The sequence below is a fragment of the Neophocaena asiaeorientalis genome, unplaced genomic scaffold, assembly GCF_003031525.2.
Source record: "Neophocaena asiaeorientalis asiaeorientalis breed wild unplaced genomic scaffold, Neophocaena_asiaeorientalis_V1.1 scaffold143, whole genome shotgun sequence".
NCBI lineage: Eukaryota > Metazoa > Chordata > Mammalia > Artiodactyla > Phocoenidae > Neophocaena > Neophocaena asiaeorientalis.
In genome coordinates, this window is record NW_020175536.1 from 2262570 (window position 1) to 2280831 (window position 18262).

The window sequence follows — 18262 nt, forward strand, 5'->3', positions numbered from 1 at the left end:
GCTCACCTCCTCTTCCAGCTTGATGACCCTGGCCTGGGCGTTGCTCAGAGCCTGGTCCAGGATCTCGATGTGTCTCCGGTGGTCCTCACTCGCGGTCCGCACTGCCGCTAACTCCATTTCTAACTTCTCCTTTTCCTTCAAGAATTCTTTGTCTAGAAGGAAGATGGGAACAAAACGACCTCTATCAGAAGGCACTCACCCTCTGGGCTCATTGCCAGTCTACATCTGGCAAGGATTAAAAGTAAAAAAAGCATACAAAAAGTAGAGGGTTGAATTACTGCCTTTGCTCCCTATTCATAGTGGTGGTGTGTGAAGCAAGGATTTTCTCAAAAACCACTGTTGGGCTTCCCTGGTGGCGCAGTGGTTGGGAGTCTGCCTGCCAATGCAGGGGACGCGGGTTCGCGCCCCGGTCTGGGAAGATCCCACATGCCGTGGGGCAACTGGGCCCATGTGCCACAATTACTGAGCCTGCGCGTCTGGAGCCTGTGCTCCGCAACAAGAGAGGCCGCGATAGTGAGAGGCCCACGCACTGCGATGAAGAGTGGCCCCCACTTGCCACAACTAGAGAAAGCCCTCGCATAGAAACGAAGACCCAACACAGCCATAAATAAATTAATTAATTAATTAAAAAAAAAAGTTAAAAACAAAAACAAACCACTGTCAACTATAGGTATAGTCCAGGTCACAGTTCCAGAGATGAACGGCACAAAAAGAACCAGTGACCCTGTGTTCTCAGGGACTCACTTCTGTACAACATTTACTTTAAGGCTGCAAATTAACCTGGGACCTATGATTTTCTTTCAGGCTCACAAGCTCTCCAGCTCCTACCTTCCAAACCAGTGATGGAAAGGCAGGCAATACTAACGATAATACTAACGCTCTCATTCACAGAGAAATAAACCAAGGTGCAGAAGGTTAAGCTTTCACTCTGAGGCCAGGCGGTAGAGGGGAGCTTCAACCCGGGCCTCCTATCTCTGTCTGGGTCCTCTTGCATATGACCCGGCCTCACCTTTTCTCTTAGTTCTGCTCAAGAGAAGAAAGACAAAGTGCTCTGGATGTGGGGAAACAGCTGTCCTCTCATTCAGTGACACTGTAGCTGACGGTGATCACTGTCACTCTGCACATGGAGAGGAAAGGCTGCCTCACAGTGGCTTCCACACAGCTCTCCTATAGACTCATCCACCAATTTACTTAAGCAGGCAGGGCCCACGCTGTCATGAGATCAGTGTCATTTACTGAAAACATTTCTCCTGTTACAAAAACAATGCAGGCATGCCTCAGAGAAGTTGCGGGTTCCGTTCCAGACCACCGTAGTAAAGCAAGTCACATGATTTTTTTTGGTTTCCCAGTGTATATAAAAGTTATGTTTACACTATACCGTAGTCTATTAAATGTGCGATAATAGCATTATGTCTAAAAAACAATGTATGTACCTTAATTAAAAAATACTTTATTGCTAAAAAATGCCAAAACAATGAAAACAGTAACATCAAAGATCACTGATCACATGTCACCATGACAAGTATAATAATAATGAAAAAGTCTGAGATACTGTGAGAATTACCAAAACATAGCATAGACACATGGAGTGGCTGCTATTGGCAAAATGGCGCCAAGAGACTTGCTAAATGCACGGTAGCCACAGACCTTTAATTTGTAAAAAATGCAGTAAAACAAAGCGTAATAAAATAAGTTATGGCTGTACATTTTATTTTTAAGGTAATTTAGAATATTTAGATATGTTGATTATAATATGGAAAAACTCGAATGGACTTACTGTGTAAGATTAAGGGATTGGTTAAATAAACTACAGTAAACCCTACAATAGAACAGGATGCACCCATTAAAGCTAAGTAAGAGAATATTAGTGATGAGGAAAAAAATCGTCATTGTTGAAAAACGGTGGTTACAAAACCCTATGCACACTCTTCCAAATTTGTAGAAAACAGGCTGTATAATTATAAGGGTAAGGGCAACAACAACAGTTAGAAATTGATTCCTCTGTGCCCACACCACTCAGATGCCTCATACTGGTTACCTAGTCCTCCTAGCAAACCAAACTGAAACACCAAGAACCAAAGTCTGCGAGCTATACGAGCACGTGACAGTGGTTTCACTCATTCATGATTTCCTTGTATAGCCATTCATTCATTAAGCGAAGAGTTATCAAACATTAAGGACCAGCCTTATGGGCACTAAAGCAATAGAAAGAACGCTGCCCGTAAGGAGCGGGGGGGAAAATGTGGTTTTGAATACAGGCAAAGACACTTTAAGGCTGTCAATACTCAAGAAACAACTCGCAATTTTAAAGCCGGAAGGGATCATAGGAAACACCCCCATCCAGTTCTGCCCACTTTGTTTTCCGGGTGAGGAAAGGAAAGCCCAGGAGCAAAGGCACTCATCCAAGGTGCCCCGCCAGCTGGGGCAGAGCCAGGGCCAGATTCCGGGTCTCCTGATGGCCACTACAACGTCCTTCCCGCTGGACGGCACTGCCCTTGCTTTGTGAGCTTATGTTGAAGGGAACAGGGCGCAACGGAAAAGCTTCGGAACGAACAGAATGAAGGAGCGGACTTGTAAAGCGAGCATTGGCTGTGATGCCTAGAAATAATGGCGCCTCTCGGAAACAAAACGAGGCCACCGGGATTCTGACCCAGAAGAGAGCCTTGCTTTTGGGCTCTTATACCCCACTGCAATGACCAACTGCCCTCCCCGCTTCTCCCTTTCAGTGGCATGAGATGCTGCATCCGAAACTTCCTTCCCAGTGCATGGAGAACGGGCACGTAAGAGGCCTAAACAAATGGGCCAGGAGCAGCCCACTGGCTCTGGGGCCCACCATCCACTGCCACCAGGGCGGACCAGAGCATTTCACGCTTTCTGTGCAAAATACTGACATTTGAGCACTAGCTCCCTGGGTTTGGACAACATCTGAACAGGCGTGGTGCCCACTGCCCTCGTCCAAGCTCTGGAGGGCACCCGGGACTTAGTCACTCAGTGGGCAGGCCTGGGAATGAACGAATGAATGAATGAATCTCTACTGTGTGCCAAGTTCATTGCCAATGGTATAATAGATGGCAGCTCTTGTTAGCGTTTAGCATCCTTGGGATCTCCTGACAGCCTTTGTTATGCAGCAGTCCACTCTACCTCTGAAGCCACCACTCATCAGATGGCTGGTACTGACCCTGGACGTCTCTGGTTCCCTTCTCTGCCCAGGCTCCCTGAACCTCACAGGGCGCACATCAGGACAAAGATGTGGGTATCAGACGAAGACTCCATCCATTAGCTCTGGAATGTTTTTCAGGTCTCTGGAATTCATGGGTCCAAACATCTTTGTCCTAAGTTTGGTGACTTTAGACCTCAGGCTGAAGCAGTATCAGTTAGTGTCACTCACACTGGCTCAGAACTCCTTGTCCGTGGACAGGAAGCGGTGTTCTCGATGGCAAAGTTTTAAAAACGATGTTCATGACAATTGTGATAATAACAAAACGTGCTCATGTCTGTTGAATGGGTACTGTGTTCCAGGAATGGCGCCTTATATTATTCCCTTTAATTCCTCCATTTATATTATTTCCTTTAAGTTTACTCTGTGAGGTAGGCGCTATTATCATTTCCGTCTTCCAGTGGAGGAACATGACATTAAGAAAGGATAAGTAACGTGTCCACAGAAGTGATGCCCGTCAGTGGGAGAGCGAGAACCGGCATTGGCCTCTCTCTAATGCATGTTCACAGGCACGGCGCTATACTGTCTCTGCTGTGCAAGCGTGTGGGGATGAAGACCCACAGAATAACAGAAGCAGGGGGCGTGGGAGAGCGCCATTGTAACACAGCTCATTGTGGCACAAATTTAAGTATGTCACAGATCATGTATCTCAAAATACAGCAATTAATCCTCATGTGTATCCCTTTGCAAATATTAATTAATTAAGCATCTGCTACATGGAGGCATCACAGAGTACTAGATAAAAGCATGGATCTAGGGCTTCCCTGGTGGCGCAGTGGTTGAGAGTCCGCCTGCTGATGCAGGGGACACGGGTTCGTGCCCCGGCCTGGGAGGATCCCACATGCCGCGGAGCGGCTGGGCCCGTGAGCCATGGCCGCTGAGCCTGCGCGTCCGGAGCCTGTGCTCTGCAACGGGAGAGGCCACAACAGTGAGAGGCCCGCGTACCGCAAAAAAAAAAAAAAAAAAGCATGGATCTAGAATCAAGCTTCCCAGGTTCATATCCAGCTCTACCACTTATGGTTTTGTGACATGAAGTAAACGGATGTCTTTGTGCTTCAGTTTTCTTGCCTTTAATGTGAGGATCACAATAGTACCCACTTCAAAGTGCATAGAGTAAGTACCCAGTAAATGTCAACTATGATAACGCCAAGGTTATTGCTGCTGTCGAAAAATTGTGATAAATCCTTGGGCTACATGGTGCATAGGATGGAGCATTCTGCTCTCAGCCAGGTGGGAAGAGTGTCAGGGACATAGGCAAAGGCAACGGGACCAGCTGCTCTAACTGATGCTTGTGCAGGGACTGTGACAACGCAGGAAGGACCCCGACCTCAGGCCAGGGTGTGAGGAGGAGGTGGTGCCCAGGCAGTGAGCCTATGTGGTGGGGGTCACTGTGCCCCTTAACTCCCTGGAGACATGGGAACTGGGTGTGTCAGAACCACTGGGAAAAGTTATCTCTTGGGAGATGCCAAGGGTGAGTCCCATGAGTGAAACCACCTCACAGGGAAGTCCTTTCAGTCTGTTTATTAGCTAAGCCCCCTTGGGATGGATCTCAAGAAAGATCAGCCCCACACTGAACTTTTGGCTGTGCTCCAATGTATATACTGAGAATTCCTAGAACAGGCAAGTTGACACAAAGGAACTCTTGCCCAGCGTGGTCTGTTTACTCAGTGGATACGAATTACCCTCAACTGTGTGGAGCAGGGCATTGTTTAGCCTGATGGCTCCGGTCCCATTTACACAGAGGATGTCTGCTCGCACACAGTTTATTCTGGAAACCACAGCGATGGCATGGGCTTTGTAGCCAGGCCAACCTGGTGTGATCCTGGCACCTTCACATACTGGTTCACCTTGGACACGTGACTTCCCCTCTCCAGACTCCATCTCCTCAGATGGAACTAACAAGACCTATTTTGCAGGACTGTTATGAGGATGAAAACGATGACCTGTAAAGTACCTACTACGGGGCCTGGCACATAACAGATACTTAATAAACAGCAAGAGCTAAGACACATGACACCCAGGCACTGTGCCTTCAGTTTTACAACAGAACTTCATTTCCTGAATCCTTATATCAACTCCACTTGACAACTGAAAAATCGGAAGCAAGATGAGCTATGATACTTGCAACAGGCCAAATGGTAGTCGCTTTTGTGCCTCTACCCCTAGGCTAGTCTCTTTGCTTGAAAAAGAGCAGAAGTGGATGGAAGTGAGAACTGGGCCCAGAATTTAAAGATGCTCCCCTTCCATCTTACCCTTCTTTGCCAGCTCTGCGTAAGCTTCGAAGTGGACGGTCTGGTGAAAGAGTTTCTGCAATTACTATCTGAGCACTAAGCTTGACTGCTAGCTGAACCATTGGGTGGTGGACCCCAGTAACCTCTGTTGAGAAACAGGTGGAGCATGGCGTGGGGTCTGGCAGTGGAGGTGTCAGGGCACTGTGCGCCGTGCTGCTAGTTTTTAACGCAGTGCTCCAACTTATGGCTGGAGCTCATGGCGGCGTGCAAAGCTGTAACCTGGCCCTTCTCAAGGAGGTATTAATTTTCTAGGCCTTTCCTGATATAATGGGTTTTTGATGAGTTTTTCCCTAAGCCCAATATAGCTGGAGGGACGGAGGAGTCTGGTTGCCACCAGTTTGACCAAGGGGTGACTAATTCACTAGAAGGCTTGGAAGGCATTTCAAGCATTTGGAGAAAGAGAGGTCTTTCTCCAAATAGCATGATATCACCTATATGTGGAATGCAAAAAAATGATACAAATGAACTTACTTACAAAACAGAAATAGACTCACAGACATAGAAAACAGACTTATGATTACCAAAGCGGGTAGTAAGGAGGAGATAAATTAGGAGTTTGGGATTAACAGATACACACGACTATATATAGATAACCAACAATGACCTACTGTACAGCACAGGGAACTATACTCAATATCTTGTAATAAACTATAATAAAAAAGAATCTGAAAAGGACTATATATGTATACGTACATATATATATATGTATATAAAACTGGACCACCTTGCTGTACACCTGAAACTAACACGAAATTGTAAATTAACTATACTTCAATTAAAAAAAAAAAAAAGAGGCAAGTGTGTCCTCACCTGGAGTAGACAGCTTTCACAGTGGCTGCCCAGACAGCACTCCACTTGGAAGCAGGTTTACTATACTCCTCCCTTCACAGAGCTAAGTTCTGAGCAGCCCATCTGCATCACAAAACCCTGCTCACCCTCCCCTACCCACCACTCCCATTTGACAGGATCAAACCTGAAGGGCCCTGTGACCCAAGCAGAGTCACTTACAGTCTCTGGTCTGGGACCGTGTGAGGGGGAGCCTCTGGGCGAGAGGGGGATGCTGACACGGAGAGGCAGCCCAGCTCTGAGGCTAGTGAGCACGTCCCACGTGTGCACTAGAGAAACAGAGCAAGCACACGGTGGAGAGTGAAGACTCAAGCAGATGGACATGGAGAGATGGATGAGCGTCCACGGTGAGAAGGAGAGCGGGAAACAGAGCCACACGGACCAACACTGAGCCCCCCCAAAACCATCTGCCCCTTGATTCTCACAAACAGGCCAGCCCAGGCCCCCAGCTCCTGGCCCCTGCGAGGCCCGCCTACACGTCCTGCCTGGGGCCTCCTTCACACACAAAGATACTTCTTTAAAAAAAAAAAAAAAAATTCCTCTTATCTGGGCCTAAGCTAGCCCAGTTGGATTTTTCTTTTTGTAACCAAAAGATCACTAAGACACTCTCTGTTGTTTCTTTACACCTCTATTCCCGTCTCCACCAAGAAAGGACTTGATAGTAATGCCTTAGGACAAGGCTGACCAACACTAATGGCACTGACTCTGGTAACTAGTCACTTCACCATGCTGATAAAATGGACTCCCTCTTCTGAAAAGACGTCTGAATAATTACTTGCCATATTATCTCTTCCTAAAATGTTTCCTCCTGTTTCTTCTTCCTCAGGATTCTTTGGCCCTGAGTTCCATATCCCGGCACCATATCTTATAATTCTGAGCAGCTGCTGGAGCCTGTTCCGAGGGTCAGCTATGATTTATGGGGTAACTGAAGTCAGATCCTCTTGGAAGTCCTTTCTTTTTTTTCTTTTTTTTTTTTTGCGTTACGCGGGCCTCCCACTGTTGTGGCCTCTCCCGTTGCGGAGCACAGGCTCCAGACGCGCAGGCTCAGCGGCCATGGCTCACGGGCCCAGCTGCTCCGCGACACGTGGGATCTTCCTGGACCGGGGCACGAACCCGCGTCCCCCCAATCGGCAGGCGGACTCTCAACCACTGCGCCACCAGGGAAGACCGGAAGTCCTTTCTTTTGAGGTTGTGGGAGTGGAAAGACAACAGGAAGGTATTCCAACTACTTCGCTATCCGCAAAGCTATTTAGGTTCATTCTGCCTCAAAGACATGCTACCCTTGGAAGCTCATTCTTATATCCGCCCTCACCCCTTCACCCCGGTTTGAGTGTCAAACTGACAAACCCGTAAAGAGATCCCCCAAATATTATCCAAACAGAGCACTGTTCACATCGTGTAAGAGTGATCTGTTCACATGAGGTTTATTTGATACAAAATAACACAAGAGCTGACCTACCTTTAAAAGCCACACTCATTCATTCGGAAATGAAAAAGCGATAGAATACAAAGCTGACCCCATAACGCCCCTGGTTTGGCTTTTTGTTATCTTTTAAAAATTTGCTGATAAAGTTTCTCAGGTAAGGGAGCTCGTTATTTCAGAAAAGGGTGTTGGGCGCTCTGCCTTCCCTGTATGCATGTGCAAGTTGCCATGGTTCCAGGCAACGGGAAACAAAGGTTGTGAGTGGGCAACTAAATAGGTCTGTTAACAAACACAGGGACACTCCAGCCAGGGCTTGTTTTTAAATGGCTGAGAGTGAACTGTTTTAAAACGAATTGTGTAATAAAGAAAATTAAGAAGGGGAGTTCAACCAGACTCTGTTCTGCAGAGCCCTGGGAGAGAGAAGGATGGGGAGAGAGGAGAAAAGGGATGCAGTGGGCCAAGTAGGAAGGAGGAGGCTTCTGACAAACGCACCCCTGTCTCAACCAGAAATCTGTTCGGGTTTCGTGCGTTTTACATACTGGGCTTCCAGATACGCTTCCTTTTAAACAAGAGCTCTGAGTTTGAAAGCCAGTGGTTCAGACATTACAAGAGAAACACAGATTTGTGGAAACGGCTATTGTTAAAATGTAGGGAAGACATTTGTTTTGAGAAATGAATCAGTACGAGAAAGTGAGGCAAAGACTGAAGTGTGAAGGATTTATTCAATCTTTGTTGCCCCAAGTTAAAAGGAAAAGAGAAACTTTCCCTTTTACAAAGTATTATGGCAGCAAAATTACTCTAACATGCAAATTAGTTTCCCAGGCCCACCCTAAAGGCTACACACTGCACGAAGCTTTTCTGATTCCTTCAGTAAAACAGATCTCTCCTGTACGGGAGAACCTGCACACGTACACTTTGCTGGGGGAAAGTAGTTCTTTCACGAGTCTTTATACCATATTCTGCTTGTACTCCAGGTACAGTGACTGATGTCTGTCTGACTTATCCTTCCTACTGGGCTTACTTCATAATGTGTCTAAACCCCTCTACCTTTGTAGGACTTTAGGAATCTAAGATAGCGTGTTTCGTATGTGAAGAAAGAAATATGACAAGTTTAGGCAACAGTCACTGAATAAGAGGATCCTATCGATACGAGATCAAATTCTAACTGGATATTTAAAATAAAATTCAAAAATGATCCTTTTCAGATGCTTATCACTGGAAAGTAACAAAGCAGAACCACAAAATCTTCTAGTAATAATGGAAGAAAACAACACATTTTGGTCTTAACATACTTAATCTATCCATTGCTCTTTAATATCCAGGAAGTGAGTTTAATACCCCAAGGTGCTACTTTTTGTAGCACCAAATGTAAAATATCTCAGGTATGATTTGGTAAAATATTTATTTGAATACCAGTAAAAGCTCTCTTAATATAACTTTTTCTAATCTATTCATTCTTCATACTGCATTTTTTTTTTTTTTTTTTTTTTTTTGCGGTACGCGGGCCTCTCACTGCTTTGGCCTCTCCCGTTGCGGAGCACAGGCTCCAGACACGCAGGCTCAGCGGCCATGGCTCACAGGCCCAGCCACTCCGCGGCACGTGGGATCTTCCCGGTTCGGGGCACGAACTCGTGTCCCCTGCATCGGCAGGCGGATTCTCAACCACTGCGCCACCAGGGAAGCCCCATATTGCATTTTTATTTTAGAAACTATACTTATACACCCGAGTATAAATCATAGGTATTTTTTTACCTGCCTAGATTTATACATATGTAGCCTGCAAACTATACACCCATTCATCCAGCTCAGCTTCCACATGTACTGTTCAACCTTCTACTTTATTTTTTTTTAACTTGAAGTAAAAATGTACTGCTACTTCTGTGTCACTGCAGACAGCATAATAACAAATGAAGCAATGAATTAAAGACGCCACATAAATACAGGATGCACAGGGCATTTGATTTTGACTGTACACCTACGCGTGAATCGATTAACAACTAAACCTGATAACTTACACTTTCTATAACCTCCACAGAAGTCCCTTTTTGCTTTCTCTTTTCTTAATACAAAAAGGTAAATAACATACACGTCTATTTCCAGGTATGACAAAGTAAGACCCTACCAGACAATCTGGCTGCCCCTGCAGAAAACGGCCATGAAGCCTGGATATAATGCAGACAGCAATGACCTGACAGGAGTGAAAAGTGAGGCAGGCCGACAGATGGCGTGAGAGGCCACTCACTGCAGAGGACAGAGCTGCACCTGTGCTGGGGCTGGACTGTGGCCATTGTCACATTTCATGGCACTGTACACTTAAAATGTGTACACTTTATTGTGTGTACATATAGGTATATATTATATACCTATATTTGGTTTAATTAAGGCATTATTATAATATGTATAATAAAATGATGCTTTCTAAATGCGCCCTTTGAAGGGCAGATATGGCTTAATGCCAAAACCTGGCTGAAAGATAGAAGTTGATGCTGGGGAAATTGTTACATCTGGGACAGAAGGGACTCAGTCTACGACTGACCAGGGAGAAAGAAATGCATCACCTGCAATTATATGTTCTCCCTTCCTTAACTTCTGCGACCCCTCCCATTGTCATTTTTGTAACTTGCTTTGAGCAGATCCTTTTATTCTTCTTCTTTCTACCAAACCACGGTCTTTGGCGGAAAGAAGAAAATTAGTAGCAGATGCAAGCTTATTTTTAATGGTTCCAAGACCAAATTTTCTGAACTTAAAGCAAACACTTCGTCCTGTCAAAGTTCTTGAATTCCACTAAGATACAACTGTATGTTCTCCCTCCAATTCATGAACCAAAAATAATTTCAAAAACTAATTGTAAGAAATTATACCACAGGGTTACTCATTGTGTTCTGCTAATTTTTTATTCTTGTCATCCAGAGAACAAAGAGTTTAATTTCATAGACATTTTGAGAAAACTTTTAAGAGTCTAAACTCTATGCTGGTCTCGACAGTTTTTTTTGTTTTTGTATCTGTAGTGGATTATCCAGCAAGGCCTTTTATTATAATTGGCTCTGGTTCAAAGACAGATGTAGAAGTCAGAAACACAGAATGTTCATTCCAGTAGTTAGCACTCATTTGAGATGACTTGAATACATTATTATTAAGTCACATTACTGGGCTAAATAATTTGCAGTAAGACTTCTAGTACAAGAATTATTTATGTTCGCTTACTAAGGCTGGATTCCTCTCTGGGTAAAAATATGAAAGCTTTCATCACCCCCAGAGCCAACAGAGATGACCTTTGGAGAAGGGGAAGGAGAAAACAAGAAAAAGGAGGTGTTCTTGTCATGGTCTTGCATTAAGCACCTAGGGGGCCTTGGACAAATCATCTGATCATCCTTGGTCACAGTTTCTTCTTTAACGAAGCATGGAGGCCGTGCTAAACGAGCTCTAAAATCATGGGGAGTCCAACCCTGCCACCTCTTCCCACCTCCCTGGTACACAGGAAGTGGCTCTCCAGAGTCAGGATGCCCTGGGTTCAAAACCTGTCTTCTCCACTTACCTGCCTGTATGACCATGAACAAGTTACTTAACCTTCCTGTGCTCCAGTTTCCTGATCTACTAAATACCTGTAACACCTCCCTCACAGGGCTGCTTGGAGGATGAACAGAGACGGTGTACCTACAGAGGTTAGCACGGTGCTTGGCCCACAGTAAGTGCTCAGTCCATGGCGGCAGCTGTTACTGCCGTTAGATGACCTGAACCAGGACCTGAAGGCTAGATTACAAGGGAGCACCCCTGCAACTCCACCTGAAGATAAACTTTGAGCCATCAGATCAACAGCCTCCGGAAACTCTGTCACTCCCAACGGCCATCAGATGGCCTTCTAATGAGCTCTGGTTCAGAGGACATGTGTATTGCTGGTAACCAGACTTGTGACCTTTCAGGTCCTTTCCAACCCTGATATATAAGATCTGCAGACATCATCTCACAGCAGGAGGCTTATGGGAGGATTTACGGCCCTGCTGGGAGAGGCCCCCCTGAGACCTCACTACCCAGGCAGTTACTAGCCCGTGGCTAACCACAGGGCTGTCCTGCCCAGCCCTGTCTCCATCGTGAGCTAATTGTGGATCCCCACTGGGCTAACTAAGGTTTGTGACGGCATTTGTATGTGTCTCGTTTTATCTAATGTGAAATAATCACGCTCAGCCGATTAGGAATTAAGTAAAAGATGACCGTGAAACTCTCCCAGGAAAGAAAATAACAGTTATATCCCGATTTATTAATTAGGACAATTTACAAAATAAGACCTAAATACTTCCGAAGTTCTTTATTTTCCATCCTCCTTTTGCTGGGGTTTCTTCTTTCCCTTTCTCTTCCATGACCAGTGCCTGGAGCAGAGGTTCACAGGCTATGCCCTGCAGGCCAAAGCCAGCCCACAGTCAGGCCACTTGTCCACGGCTCGTCTATGGCGGCTTTGGGGCTACAGGGACAGAGTTGAGTAGTTACGGCCCCCAAGCAGAGAATTATTTACATTCTCGCCCTTTACGGAAAGAGTTTGCCGACCTATGGCCTAGAACACTGCGCATTCATGGTAGGTAGCCAATAACGGTTTTTGAATACGTGATAATGGTCATCATTTCATTCAACATCCAATAAATGTTTATTAAATGCTTCTAAGCACCAGGCACTGTGCCAGCTTCTGAAACACAGTGACCTGGGGCTACGATGGTGAGGATGACGGTCAGGGTCCATGCCTTCGCGGTGTGGACAGTTTAGTACGGGAAGAGAGCAAATGATCATCCAAACGATTCCTTATTTACAATATGACAAGTGTTTACAAAGGGAACAGGGTACTGGCAGAGTATATAAAAGGAAGACCGGATCCTATCTCAGGCAGCCTTCTCTGAGTAACTGCCATTTAATTTGAGCCGACACCTGAACGTGGATTTCTTGCCTCTGAACTGCCAGCGAAAGTGAGGGGTCCCTGAGGCCACATGAAATGCAAATGGGTTTCAGTCTGCTTTTCAGTCTGTGCTTCCTCCATCCATCCGTCCAGCTATGAGTGCAAGGAACACAGAGCGTAATGAAGTTCGAGACACTTGATTTTTCAATCCCCAAACAGGAATGCCAAGCAAATAAATAATTTTAAAACCAACAAGGTGAAAATCATAAGTCAGGTTCACCTGTTAGACACTGGATATCGACACATGACCAAGAGACCGTTCTGCTATCGGCTCTGGTTTTTTAAGCACGGAAAATCGGTCTAAAAGGAGGAACATTACTTTTCACACTCGGGGAGAAGATTTGATGGAACATAAACAGATGCCCGGCAGCCTGGGTGCGCTGCTGGTTGTCATGGAGGTTTGAAGTTTCTTGGTGCTGCCTGTCAAGGTTGATCAAGCGGCTTAAGCACTCATATGCTCTGCCTTCCAAACCCAGCAAGGCTCGGCGGACCACCCAGGCATTCTTTGGGAACACGGCCCATTGACCCCACCCTGAAAACCGGCAGGTCCTTTCAGAGAAGGTGGAGGGAGAATGCAAAGGAGCAGGAAGGAGTGCTGCAGAATAAATGCATGGTATAAAGTCTTCTTTGCATTTCCTATCATCGATTAGCCCGAAGAGCTCTGCTGGCTCAATGGGGAGATTTATTCCTCTATTTCTTTAGAGGAAATGTAGGTACAGGGAGATTAAGCATCTAACTTCAGGTCACTGAACATGTCAGTGAGAGCCCAGGAACCAGAAGATGCGGTAACTGATCCAAGATTAGTTGCTTTAGCCCATGCCTACAAAACCTTTGCTTTCTAGAATCGCACAGTACTACCAAGTATAGACGTCATCTAAAAGATCATCTCCTTCAAAGGAGAATCATTCATTTAGGGCAAGAAAATTTTCTTGGTTTAAGAGATGCACCTTGGCAGGCTTCGTGGACGATTCCTTCCCTTTTGCCCGGGAGCTGATCTGTGGTGTCTGGCATGATCTATGGATTGGTTAGTGTGAAAATATGGCCGGCTGCTACAAAAACTTTCATATACCATAACCAGCTCTCATCTCCAACATAACCACAGCAGAGTAAAGAGAAGGCGTCAGGGAACCAGAAGTCAACTATATTGTAGCATATAGCAGTCATTTTCATGAAAAAATACTACTGTTCCTAGTAGTAGAAGATTTCCCTTACCTGGATAGCTTCCTATTTGAAAAACCAAGGAAGGAAGGAAAGGGGGAAGGTGGAAGGCAAAAAAAAAAAAAAAATCAAGCATTTTTAAGTTTCTTCTTATTCTGAAGGTAGTTCATTAATAATTTCGCCTAATATCTTGAAATAATTGAGCAAAACCAGAGGTAGCTCCCAACATGACTGGGAGACATTGAGCTAAAATGAACATTTTGATACTATGCACCATATGAGAATTTCAAGCCTGTTGTTACAGGGATTTCCCACTTTTACTCAGTCCCTCAATAAACATTTATTGAGTGCCAGGTACATAAAGGGTTTTACTGAGGGTTGGGGATGGATGTTGGTAAAGAATGCCTATAGTTCTCTCACCCAGTGAAGGAGATCCATGCAAAGGAATGGTGCCCACAGAGAATGTAGGCAGAGTAGGTGCTTGTAGTAGGGGCTTCGCACTGAGTCAGGAGCTGCAAGCACCAGCAGGCCCACAGAGGAGGAAGAAGCCCAGTGCATCCACGTGTGACAACATCTAACCTCTCCTTCCTACTGAAGCCTGATAGAAACCCACAACATGATGTAATGAAACCCAATGAGGATTCAGAATAAGCTCCTTATGCTCTATGTAGGTCAACAGAATTAATGTTTATGTCATTGTAGCTTCTGCTTTGTGTTTCACACAAGCCCTTAGAGGAAATACAAAAACCAGAGGGATTTTCTTTTAGGAAATTATTTTTGTCTCTTTTATGTTCTATAAGAGACAGAAAATCAAAGTACCTAAGATAAAATTCAAGGGTAAGATGACGATTATAAGATACACTGAAAATGGCAAGTTACTATTATTTTTAATAGAGTGGTCCCACACTTTTTTGGGGTTCATTTTTAAACCCATGGGGATTATAAGGGAAATCAAATCCTATGAATTAGTCTTGACTGATTTACACCCATTACTTATTAATTTAAACAAATGAATGCCCAAAACACCTTATTTTCTTAGACAGGGACATTTAACAAAAGCCAGAATCTGACTTACATAGACTTCAGTTTAACCGAATATGCTGAATCCATGGGGCCTAAAGAATCCTAACGGGGTAGTGGTGGGGAGATAAGTTGATGGCCATCCTGTAACATGACTGGGTTTCATCCTGGAATAATACAAGTGTGCCAGAGCTAATCAGCTCCCCCTCCACTCAAGAATATAAGAAGATCAGCTGTGCCAGTCTTGTTTCCCCACAGCTAATATTTTATTTTTGGTTTTCTGACCTACTAGTGATGGAAACTCGGCAGTTATCAATTTTCAGAAAGAAACAGTTAAAACGTTTCACTTATGGAGAAGACAGAGCTAAGAATGATGACAGACATTCCCAGGGCACTGCGTTTAGTGGACAGTGGCCTGTGTCTGGTGTGTGTGTGTGTGTGTGTGTGTGTGTGTGTGTGTACACAAGCACGCACGCATACATGTGACAAATAAGTGAATGGGAAAACTAGGAATCTCAGTAAGTTAAAAAAGCTGAAGGACCAAGAAGTCCCAGTTTCACTCAGCCAGATCAGAAAGGAAATTGGCTTGATGCGCTGTTTTTAAGGAGCAGTTTGGCTGCAAACGTATTTGGAAAAACAAATAAGTAAGACCAGAAAACACACGCACAAATTTTTGAATTCCTCCAAAGAGAAAAACACAATGCCATGAGGTGATAGGGAAAAACACTCCTCAGAGCCATCAAATTCCTAGGCACTTCAATCAGCAAGATTTTTAATACAGACAAATCTCACGTCCGAGAGGAGCACAATTATCGCCCTGTTGAATGTTCATTTCAACTTGTAGAGCTAAGTGGTAATGACCAAGGCAGTCCTTCCAGGCCTTCATCAGGCTCCAACTAAAGAGCAGAATTTTGTTTCTTTAAAGAAAAACTACTCTGGGCAGCAGGGAAATTTAGAAATCATGCCAGGAAGGATGTTCCCCTTCCGTTAGCTGAGAGTTTACAGAAGTCCTCCCGACCGCTCTTGCTGCAAGAGTGCCTTGGGCGCTCTTGGACCTGGACTCCAAGCTTCAACCTGAACACCGAGCAAAAAGGTCAAACACGTTATTATTCCCTTTCCTTCAAACTTTTCCACTGGCCAAGGTGGTTGTCAGGGGCTTCCCACCGTAGCCTTAGCTCCTGGTAGGCGTGAGCCAGAGAAGTCACTATTTGCTATACAGTCAGACCTGCCTCTCTCTTAGCCAAGCATTAGAATCTCAAAAGACATTTGAAAAGGATGGCTCCTCTCGAGTGTCCAATGTTCATAACTATGATTACTAGGCACTGAAAAGTACTCTTACAATAGAGCTTCTAAAAAGCTAAACAGAGCTTAGCTAAATAGAGCTTCTAAAAATTGAACACATTAATAATTGTGAAGAGAGAGAGCCATTTGTGCCTGCCATTCTGTGCCCACGTGCTAAAAAGAAAGCCTGACAGAGAGCACCACCCATCACCAGCCTCCAGGGTACGTCTGCACCTTTGTTATTACACCTGCTCGCTTAGCTATGGGCAGGAGATGACTCAACATGCTCAAACCTTCACTGGGGGCTTCCCTGGTGGCGCAGTGGTTGAGAGTCCGCCTGCCGATGCAGGGGACACGGGTTCGTGCCCCGGTCCGAGAAGATCCCACATGCCGTGGAGCGGCTGGGCCCGTGAGCCATGGCCGCTGAGCCTGCGCGTCCGGAGCCTGTGCTCCGCAATGGGAGAGGCCACAGCAGTGAGAGGTCCGCGTACCGCAAAAAAACAAACAAACAAACAAAAAAAACCTTCACTGGTTACTTAATCCCAACTCCTCCTCCTCCTGCTGCTTTTTATTGGTAAAGGATGACCACACATCTAGTGGCTCTAGTCACACTCTTTTCTCTCTCTCTCACTGTCCTTATTCAATTGGTCACCAAATCCTACTAATTTGTCACCTGTTTATCTGTCTCCTACCCTCCACTACTACTTCTGTCTTGGTTCAGGACCTCTACCTCTCTTGCCCAGATACTAAAATATCTGTTAACTAGTCTCCTTGCCTACAGGTTAGTTCTTCGTGAATCTCTCTCCTCCTGTGCCTCTCTAATTGGCTTCTAAAATATAAGGCTTGCAAACAATGAAATCATAAACATACTTGAAGAAAACATAGGTGAATATGTTTATAATTTTGGATTGGAAAAAGCATTTCTAAGTATGACATAAAACCTAGAAGGCATAAATACAGTCACTTGAAAAATCTTCTGTAAGATAAAGAACTCTATATTCAAAGATAAAAAAACAACTGGGGAAAATATCTGCACTATATTTGGCAGGGGACATGCTAGTTTCCTTCATATACAAAGAGTTCTTCCAACTCACTAAGAAAAACACCTATTGTAAATTTGAAATAATATCTCAAGTCCATCTCTTTGCTACACCAGGAGACAAGAAGCTAATGCAAATAATTGTAAAGCTGTGAGGAAGGCACAACGTGTCCTGAAAAGACCAGGTACTGAAAAATTAGTTAGATATCACAGCTAGCAAACCTGCTTCAAATGTCCTGCCAAGATGCAATTACATTACATGGCAACACTAAGGCACATTTCAGCAGTTGAAAAATGCCCCTGGACTCTCTTGTTTACGCCTCTGGAACACAGCAGCGTATGTTTGCACAGAACAAATCATTCCCTGTAAAGCTGGAGGGGCCTCTTTGCCTACGTTACTGATGTTTTAGCTTTGAGCCAGAAGGTTAAAATCTTTGAGAACATTTCCGAACTCGCACGACACCAAAACCTATTAGTCCGTTAGCACAGCCTAGGCTGGGAGGTTACAGCAAATGCCCATCAGATGAAACTCACTGACGTTTCCATTTTGACCCAAACTAAGTGACAAAATAATATCCCCTGACAAGAAGGCAGAGTATCAGCAAAGTGACGTCACTGACATAACTGCCACAAAGATACTTACTCTACCTAAGCGGACCGTCACCCAAAATTAAGGTGTCAAAATCAAGTGCAAATAGTACAGATGACTCATTTTCCAAATGAAAGCTCAGATGAAATGGTAAATCTACTGCACCCATGAGAAGAAATAACTTTTGTTAGGAAAGTGAATAATTCAAGACGCTGATATACATAGCTTTGTATATGAGTCTGGAGCACGGGCCAATTCACCTAACTGCAAGACTGCAAAGGAATCTGATGCAAAAGCCCAAGGCTGTATTAGTGTCCATTTGCCAAAAGAGAATTTAAAAAATGAAGCTGAGACTCAAAATGGAATGCAATCATGAGTGAATCTGGGGAAAACAAAGGAGCTTAACCCCAACGAATAGTACTGGAAATTAGAAAGTTTAACCAATTGTTTCCCAGCCTT

At 44.7% G+C, this 18262-nt stretch overlaps 1 protein-coding gene across 2 annotated transcripts in view; it reads right to left on the minus strand.

The window, feature by feature from the left end:
- AMOTL1 (angiomotin like 1) overlaps nt 1–18262 on the minus strand; it is a 132437-nt gene that overhangs the window by 25202 nt on the left and 88973 nt on the right. For both annotated transcript variants that reach the window (XM_024731311.1, XM_024731312.1), the window contains exon 7: nt 7–152. In XM_024731311.1, coding sequence (XP_024587079.1) covers nt 7–152 — 146 coding nt within the window. The remainder of the gene's footprint in view (nt 1–6; nt 153–18262) is intronic.